The sequence below is a fragment of the Penaeus monodon genome, chromosome 42, assembly GCF_015228065.2.
Source record: "Penaeus monodon isolate SGIC_2016 chromosome 42, NSTDA_Pmon_1, whole genome shotgun sequence".
NCBI classification, from domain to species: domain Eukaryota; kingdom Metazoa; phylum Arthropoda; class Malacostraca; order Decapoda; family Penaeidae; genus Penaeus; species Penaeus monodon.
Window position 1 is genome coordinate 6,478,524 of NC_051427.1, and position 9,985 is coordinate 6,488,508.

General features: G+C 41.2%; 1 protein-coding gene across 1 annotated transcript in view; it reads right to left on the bottom strand.

The window, feature by feature from the left end:
* Positions 1-1,105: 1,105 nt before the first annotated feature.
* Positions 1,106-9,985, bottom strand: part of LOC119599098 (cholinesterase-like) — an 8,929-nt gene continuing 49 nt past the window's right edge. Inside the window, 13 exon segments of the mRNA XM_037948856.1 lie at positions 1,106-1,171; positions 1,174-1,216; positions 1,418-1,589; positions 1,699-1,861; positions 2,474-2,486; positions 2,569-2,625; positions 2,982-3,130; positions 3,976-4,093; positions 4,095-4,140; positions 4,433-4,594; positions 4,676-4,817; positions 7,199-7,336; positions 8,520-8,746. Of these exon segments, the coding sequence (XP_037804784.1) occupies positions 1,106-1,171; positions 1,174-1,216; positions 1,418-1,589; positions 1,699-1,861; positions 2,474-2,486; positions 2,569-2,625; positions 2,982-3,130; positions 3,976-4,093; positions 4,095-4,140; positions 4,433-4,594; positions 4,676-4,817; positions 7,199-7,336; positions 8,520-8,746 (1,496 nt within the window).

The window sequence follows — 9,985 nt, forward strand, 5'->3', positions numbered from 1 at the left end:
TGATTAGAATGAATAAATAACTTTTTTTTTTTTTTTTAACCTATACCAGTAATATTAATAATAAGCCCTTACAACTCCATTATATATAAATGTACATGAACACGAAAATGACTATGGACATTAACATGTACATGTGTATATATGTTTATAGCTACACAGGCAATGCACTAGTTTCTTCAATCATATGCGCATTCAGAGCAGAGAAAACAAAATTTGAAAATATAACATTTAGATTCCAATTTATTTTGAAACTTACATTTCTGTTTAATGGTACAAGTGCCACAATTTCGTTGAAGATGTACAGTAATAATTTTCCTATAGTGTATGTTTTTTTTTTTCTTTCCTTTTTTATTCTTTTATTTAAATTTTCCTAGACCTACAGTGCCGCGTCTCACTTCCCAGTGTGTCGCACAATATATTGCAGGTGTTTTTCTCTTGTCTCCCATTTCTTCCTATTTGAGGGGAAATGTGGACACTCTCTAGTTGAATACATGATAAGATTGAATAAATATATTTTGATGATGATTATAATAATAGTAATTATAAGAAAATGAAAGAATGTCCTCAGCTAAAAATCCTAACAAACAGCGGGGATTGAGTCATGCAGAAGTTTTTCAGTAATTAACAAATTTTATGCTACACTTTACAGAACTTCGAACATTTTCAGTAGAATATAATACCTACACAAGTATAATACAACGGTGTAAACGTCTTATGTGAAGTAAAGTTTCCGTGTGTTTCACAACTCAATATTCCTTCAAACCATCTGCTGCAGCTGTAAAATGCATTCAAGTCGATCAGCGGCTCTTCATGGAATGGGACTCAGTCAGTGGCACCTTGGAACGGTGACAGTCACGGCTCCAAGAGCTCACTGGTCTAGTATACAGGATGCTGTCACTATACAGCAACTTCTTCGTCTTTATTGGCATGTTCCTCCAGAATTCTAGTACCTAGGTAGTGGGGAAAAGGAGGCATATCAGATTACTGCATTCCTCATATTTGTCAACAAGTCATGAATTCATACTTGAATTTAAGTACATGTATGATGGTAAGAAAGTGGTAGGCATAAATACTGTGCTACGTGTTTGTCTAATGTTTAACTTGGTCAGCAGTAGTCCCTCATTAAGAGCGCAGAAGTGATGGCCAGGTATGAGTCCTTTGTGCTTTGTGCATCGGCGCCCAGATGAAGTCCAGTGACAGGTCGGGCGTTGGGTGCCTGAGGTTTTTTTTTAAGTATTGTTATTTTCGTATCTACTTCACTTGATTAGATTATCTGACTTCTCTTATTCGCTTTTCTCTCTTTGGAAACAAACGTCAGGAAAAGCTCATCTTTTGATCACACTCAAATCTGACTTCCCTTAAACGCCTTTCATGCTTGCTTTTGAAGTGAAGCATCAGGAAAGCTTCTAAGTCTCACCCAGTCGAGGCAAAGTTAGTCCAGAGGTCCACCATGATGCGGCTGACGAAGAGGTCCTCGCTCCTGGTGGTCTTGTTGCCGGTTTCTTTGTAGAACAGATACTGAAGATCGTCACAGTGAGAGACCCCTGGTAGACGAGATGCCTCATTATGAAACTCGTCGCAAAGAACAAATTATAGTTTAGATGACTGTAATATTACATTACTATACTCTAAATTACCTAAAAAATAAAAAATAAAAAAAAACACGTGTGCACAGAAAAGTTGCCACCATTTTTTTACAGTTTTTGCAAAAGTTGGCCGAAGGGAAATAATCGTCATATAGGGTGTGTTCCCCGCGATGCTGGAGTTCATAGGCGAAGACGCGGTTACCTGAAGCCTCATCCCGGAGGTGGTGCTGCACTGCGTCCATTTGACACATGGTGAACATTCTACCTGTGAACATCTAGTGATTAAGAGAAAAGATATATATGTGTGTAAATATATGTGTGTGTATATGTATACGTGTATGTGTGTGTGTGTGTATGTGTGTATGTATATATATATATATATATATATATATATATATATATATATATATATATATATATACATATGTGTGTGTGTGTGTGTGTGTGTGTGTGTGTGTGTGTGTGTGTGTGTGTGTGTTGTGTGTGTGTGTGTGTGTGTTGTGTGTGTGTGTTGTGTGTGTGTGTGTGTGTGTTTGTGTGTGTGTGTGTGTTGTGTGTGTGTGTGTGTGTTGTGTGTGTGTGTGTGTGTGTGTATAAATAATAAATAAATATATTATATATATTATATATAATATATATATGATATATATATATATTATATATATAATATAAATACATATAAATATATATATATATATATATATATATATATATATATATATATTATATATATATATATATATTATATATATATATATATATATATATATATATATATATATATATATATATATATATACATGTATGCATGTATGTGTGTTTGTTCATATCTACTCATGTCTCTTAAAATGGCATCCGAGTAAAGGCAATCAACCAACTCTGCTGACCTTTGCACAAATCCTTTATATGGACATCGAGGGTTAATTCAACATCTTACCTTATTTATTTCTATCCAACCCACACTAACGGAAATACATGTTACCTCAAAACTTCCTCTGAAGCAAAGAGGTACAAGGAGTGATGCAAAAACTGCTTCCTCCTGTAATTCCAACTTCAAACAGACTTCACAATTACGAACACTGAACTCTAAGACCAAACGATATTATTTATCCCAGAGAGCAGGTTATCATTTAGGACAGGGGTCTCCAAAGTGTTCGATATCGACCCCTGGGGGTCAATGTGACTATCCAAAGAGTCGATAAACGCCTGGGGGTCAAAAGAGGGTCCTTAAACACTGGTGACGTTTGTAGTTTTGAGCCTGGATGCTGCTTCCCTTACCGATGTATATGAAAAGCAGGGTTTGGTATGCAACAGTAACAACAATAATGACTTATTCTTATCAACTTATTCCTGACAGACGTTTGCTAAAGCTGAAATTTTAACCCATTTTCTTACTGAGTGCATGAAACGCCGCCTTCGTGATGGTTGATGCCGATGATATCCACCTTGTTGTACTTTCCCTCCCGCAGAAGAACGGCGGGGTGCTCTGGCAGGAATTCCCCATCTACGCCTGGCAGCATCACCTGAGGGTTGTTGTTGATGATCTGAAAGGGATGGCACGCGTGGATTATATCATCTTATTACACGGAAACTTTAATTCTTATGCTTTTTTGGGGAAGCCATTTATGAACCCATGACTACAATATAACTCCTTCTTCTTCTTTTAACGGTAGGTTCATGTCTGAGCCGCCGTGGTCACAGCATGATACTTAATTGTAGTTTTCATGTTGTGATGCTCTTGGAGTGAGTACGTGGTAGGGTCCCCAGTTCCTTTCCACGGAGAGTGCCGGTGGTACCTTTTTTTTTTTTTTTAATCATTCTCTCTATTTTATCCGGGCTTGGGACCAGCACTGACTTGGGCTGGCTTGGCCACCCAGTGGCTAGGTAGGCAATCAAGGTGAAGTTCCTTGCCCAAAGGGAACAACACGGCGGTCGGTGACTCGAACCCTCGAATTCAGATTGCCGTCGTGACAGTCTTGAGTCCGACACTCTAACCATTCGGCCACCGCGGCCTTACAATATAACTAGGAATGCCAATTATTCAAGGGTATTACAAAACCAAGAATTTGCAGGCCTTGAAAAAAAACAACGATGGTCTTTGCTCTGATTAACGCCTCAGCCTGGTTAGCGGGAATCACCAGGAATCCTTTGCTAGATTTAAAGAATAATCCAACAATTAAATTACTGACTGACAAAACAAATAAGTTATTATCTGCAATGAATCCAGATTTTGCAACACTGCACAAATTGGAAGCTGTTTTGGTATTTCCTTAAACTAATGTAAAAAAATACTCACCTGGCATTAGGAATGTTTTACTAGCTTCCAAGAACAGCAAAACAGAGCATAAGTCCAAATAAATCAACAACTCGCAATGAACTTCCTCGGTGCTTCAGTAAGCTTGCTAGAGGGTACTTCCCTTAAACAGGTGACCAACGCTGCACTGTCCAGCGAAGAGGAAGCCACGTCCACGCTCATCTTCATAGCCACCTGCCTGTGGTCCTCTCTCCCACGGACACCTGTTCCCAGACTGCATAATGGCTCGCTGGAACAAACCTACAGGAGGAAAATTCTGTCACTGGGGCTAAACTTGTGTGTTACGTCTTCCTTTTTTGTCCAGCATTGTCTTCGTCACTGTACTTAAAAAAAAAAACACTTTCTCTGTCTCTTAAGTTCTCTGTTGTCTTCCGTTTATCTACCTAAATATTTCCCCTTTCCATCTCGTAATCCCTAATGTTATTAAGGGTCTTTGTGCTTATGATTCGTCGACATATTCAGAAACAATGCTCGCGGAAGAGACGGAAGGATCTGCGTTGGAATTCCAGACAACGTGGCGTCGCTTCCTCACCTGCAGACATGGGAGACAAGACGTGGAAGTGCACCGAGGCCTCGCCGGAGCTTTCTCCGAAGGTGGTAATCCTGCTGGGGTCGCCGCCCAGGTCCTGGATGTTGGCCTGCATCCAGCGGAGGGCCATGACCTGGTCCTCCAGCCCCAGGTTGCCAGGGAATCCTGCAAAAGGGCCATGGTAAACATCCTTTCCAGAAGTTATATGGGCAACGTAACAAACGGAGAAAAGGAGGCGCTGCCTACCAAGTGTCCCGAGGCGATTCTGCACGGTGACGAGGATCACGTCCTTGGTGAGGAGGGGGAGGGCAGGGTAGTCCTCGGAGTCGCCGACCATGAACCATCCCCCATGGAACCACACCATCACGGCCAGGTCGGACTTGAACGGCTAGAATGCAGATGAAGATACTTTCACGTGCATGAGACTGAGTGAGGATGTTTGTGTGTGTTGATCACATCTATATACTTATATATAAGGCGTCATAAACGTGCATACATGACTTACCGATATAAAACTTTGGGATAGATTGGACCCACAAAGCTATCAGGTAATTTTACACAGCACAAGAAAATAATTTTGCGTTGGTCATAGAGATTCGAAAGTTATGCAACAAAATATTCATCGTGCCAATTGCCCCATGGAGGATATGCACTAAGCTGATGATGTTTTGCATTGCCTAGTATGGATTTTGCAACCTTGCCTTTCCAATATTTTAGTGATCGTTTATGGTCAAGGATGAACGCTCTCATTCTCTCTCTCTCTCTCTCTCTCTCTCTCTCTCTCTCTCTCTCTCTCTCTCTCTCTCTCTCTCTCTCTCTCTCTCTCTCTCTCTCTCTCTCTCTTTTCCATTAAGAAAGAACTGTTATTAGGTATACAGAAATTTCCTCGGTGATTTTCGATAAATATGAAATAAAAATAAAACTACCAATCACCAAAAGAATAAATATGGAAATACTTTACGTATACGAATCACAACAACAAAAAAATCGCCCATGACACCAGCATATACAAACATATATATTGTATATAAATATATATAACTTATGTAAATATATATATATATATATATATATATATATATATATATATATATATATATATATATATATATATATACGTATACATGCATATACATATACATATATATACATATAAATACAAATAGATACATACATATACACAGATGATATATCTATCTATATCTATATCTATCTATCTATCTATCTATCTATCTATCTATCTATCTATATATCTATATATGTATATATATATATATATATATATATATATATATATATATATATATATATATATCATCATCAATGGGGGGGCTAACACCGACGGAGGCGCATGGCCGCATTTACCCTTCGGTCTGGTCGAGCGTCTCAAGCCATGACCTCCTAGGTCGTTCCACGGGCCTCCTCCACCCAGGATTGTCAGCCTGATGGGCAGGGTCATCCACAAGGAAACAAGCTAGTTGCCCATATAGCCTGAGTTGACGATCCCGGATATTGTATGTAACAGGTCCCTTGTCAGTCTCACGGTGTAGCCGCCAGTTGGACATATGGTCCTGCTAACTGTCACCTATGATCCGCCACGGGGACGTTACAAAAGGCATCCAGACGAGACTCCAAGGTACTTGACAGCATACAGGGTTCACTTCCATAGAGCAAAACTGGCAGTATCAAGGCTTTGAAGACACGTAGCTTAGTCCTTCTGCACAGGTACTGGCATCTCCAAATGCTCTTTTTGATCGAGTTCATCGCTCCTGCTGCTGGGCCAATCTGTCAACTGACTTCTTCGTCTGACAGCCCAGAGACATGGACTACACTGCCAAGGTGTGTAAAACTCTCTGTGACTCAACGTCTACACCACAAGCATGTATCGACTGAACAGGTTCGCCAAAATCCTTGATTTTGGTCTTGGTCCAGGAGACCTCTAGGCCCATGGACTTCCCCTCATTGCTGTATGCACCAACAGCCGCCACCAGTGACTCCACAGACTCAGATAAGACAGCAACATCGTCGGCAAAGTCGAGGTTGCTGACCTTGATATCGCCCAGTGTTGCCCCACTTTGACTTTGGATAGTAGCTCTGCCCATTATCCAGTCCATGCAAGTATTGAAAAGTGTTGGTGCAAGGACACAGCCTTGTCTCACCCCTGAGTTAACAGGGGTGAGACAGGCCCCCACCACACTTTACAATACTTCCAGTATATAGGCTTGCTATTTGACCAGTTATCCCCGTTGGAATTCTGAACTGCCTCAGGGACTCCAGGGACTCGGATTTTTTTCAGGGTTGATTCCCGAAGCCTTTTTCATCTTATAGATGCCATAAGGCAGTGGATTGTTTTGCAGAGGGTGAAATCCCATAGCCTTTGGCCATGCACAGACTGAACTACAAGGCAGAAGTTCTTTTGTATAGGGTAAACTCGCATAACTTTTAACCATTCACTGACGGGCACCAATATTTGCAAATCCCTGCATGTGTGTGCATTCATACACACACATACACACACGCACACATGGATTTGCAAACATTGTGTGTGTGTGTGTGTGTGTGTGTGTGTGTGTGTGTGTGTGTGTGTGTGTGTGTGCGTGCGTGCGTGCGTGCGTGCGTGCGTGGTGCGTGCGTGCGCGTGTGTGCGTGTGTTTGTGTGTGTTTATCTGTGTGTATGTGCTTGTGTGTTTTATGTGTGCCTGCAAACCGAAACGTACACAAGATTTTCTCATTGTTCAATTTAATACGAAAAGAGATGAATTCACTAACCCTTGGTGTGTAAACGGTGAGATAGAGACAGTCCTCGCTCCCTACGATGGCAAGCTGCCCAGTCGAAAGCGACAGCAAATCTACCTGGGGACTCTTGGATGCTACTTTACGTTTCTCACTCCCTGCCGCCACGGGGTTCTGGGGGGGGGGGAGCTTGAATGGATGTGAAATAGAGATTGATTGATTTGATTTGATAAAAAATATATTTATAGAACAATGTACAAGTCCTACAAAAAAAAACTGGGTCAGATACTTTAGCATCTAACCAGGGATAGATGCTAGGGAGAGGGAGAGGAAGAGGGAGAGCGAGGGAGGGAGATAGAGGAAGAGGAAGAGGAAGAGGAAGAGCAGGAGGAGGAGGAGGAGGAGGGGGAGGAGGAGAAAAAGAATGGTTACAAAGCAAAATAGATGTGCTAGTCATCAAAGGTCATATAGTACTATAGAAAGGTGCAGTAGCGGAAAGGGTAAAGAGGGTGTTAGTTGATTAGTAAATGTACTATACATTTAAAGTCTTACAACAGTTTAGGGTAGTATAGTAATGAAAAGGGTATAGAGGGGTGAGGAAATTGGTTGAAGTAGGGAGTAGGAAAAGGGTGATTCGATCCAAGTTGTCGAAGGATTCTGCAATGATGTCGAAGAGGGAAAGGGGGTTTATGAGCGATTAGATCACAGAGCAGTTTCAGGAAATATGTCTCAAAGATATATGTGTACCCATGAGGGAGTTGAAGGGATGGCAGGGAAGGAAGGGGGAGGGGGATGCAGCTAACATAGGGGGGATGGAATGTGTTGGGAGGGAGTGGGAGGAAGGGGTGTAGGGGGAACATGAGTAAGAAGAGGATGGATGTCGGCAGTTACTTTGAGTGTAGAGGGATAGAGTACAGGCATGTTATCTTGGGTCATGACTAGATAGTTTCTGAAATGGACTAGTTGGGGAGGTCTGAGAAACAAAGGTTTTCTTGTGAAGGGGACGGACCTTTTAGGGGCAGAGGAAGAGGTAGGTGTAGAAGAGGATGCCGTAAGAGAAGATGGAGTGGAAAGTTGAATGCGTTGAATAGAGCAAGAAGGAGGAGGGGTAGACACCAGGGAAGTAAGAGATTGGAGAGTCTGGATTTAGAATGGCAAAAGAATTTGACTGGGAGAGGGAGGGGGTAGAAGTGGGGACATAAGGAATAGGAGTAAGAGATACTCGGTGAGATGGGGGAGAGGCCGAGCGATGGGCAGCACTGGAGTAAGAGAAAAACCTCGTCGACGTGCTTCCTGCCCGGCTCCACGTAAAGTGAGACCAAGTTTGAATCTGAGGACTGCTACTTCAGACTCGCACTTGTAGGTAGGGCACCCCTATAGAATACTTTATCGGAACCACCACAAATGTCACATGTGCTTGATTGTGCAGGGCAATTTGAGCGATCATGGCCAGGTTGAGTACACTGAGGGCAGTGGGTTGTAGAGTGACAGGGTGGTCAAAATACCAACATTTCTGACACTGACGGGGGAGGTCCTGTCTAGGGAAGGCAATATTGGCAATATTTGTGTAGGACTCAGAGGTCTCTGGAGAGAACAGTGCAGCAGGTCAAGCAGGTCGTTTCCACAGTCTGACCAATCCTTGTTGTAGACAGGGTATTCAGCATTAAGAGAGGAGTGAGGCTGGGCACGAATAGGTTTGCCAGTGAGGTCAGTAGGGGTAGATAATGCAGAATAAGGAAGAGGGAGTGGTGGAGGGAGAGAGAGGGAGGATAAGATGGAGAGAGGGAGGGGGAGGGAGAGAAAGAGGGTAGAGGAAGAGAAAAAGGGGGAAGGAGAGAGGAAGGGAGGGATGGAGGAAAGAAGGGAGGGAGGGAGGGAGGGAGGAAGGGAGGGAGGGAAGGAAAGGAGGAGGGAGGGAGGGGGAGGGATAAGGGAAGGAGAGGATGAGGGAGAGAAAGAAAGAAAGAGAGAGAAGAGAGATATATATAGAGGAAGGATAGATACATAGAAAGAAAAGAGATAAATATATATAGAGAAGGGATAAATAAATATATAAAGAGAAGATATAGATATATATAGAGAGAAAGAGAGAGAGAGAGAGAGAGAGAGAGAGAGAGAGAGAGAGAGAGAGAGAGAGAGAGAGAGAGAGAGAGAGAGAGAGAGAGAGAGAGAGAGTGAGATCGAGAGAGAGAGAGAGAGAGCTCTTCATTTTGCATATGTACTGCGCAAAATGTATTCGCTAACACAGACACACATACATGTAAATGTGTGTTTATATATATACATATACATATATATACATACATATACATATACATATATATATACATACATACATACATACATATATATATATATATATATATATATATATATATATATATATATTATATATATATAAATATATAAATATATATATATATATATATATATATATATATATATAAACACACATTTACATGTATGTGTGTCTGTGTTAGCGAATGCATTTTGCGCAGTACATACGCAAAATGAAGAGCCGGGAATCCCTGTGACATGTGATGCAAAAACCGCATGCAAAATAATCACAGCTGCTTTCCTGATATTCTTTTTCGTTTAGGATTCTTAAAATATTCATAGAAATATATAATTAGAAAGAAATATATATAGAGAGATACTTTCAAAGAACAAAATCTCAATAAATAGGAGATTAATATTTTTATAAGGAATTTAAGCAATACTGTTAGAATAATAAAAATAATTATTATTATGCAAATAAACGCAAGCGTGAGAGAGGAATTCCCGGGCCAAAAAAAAAGTTAATATCACAGGCCTCTCGCTGGG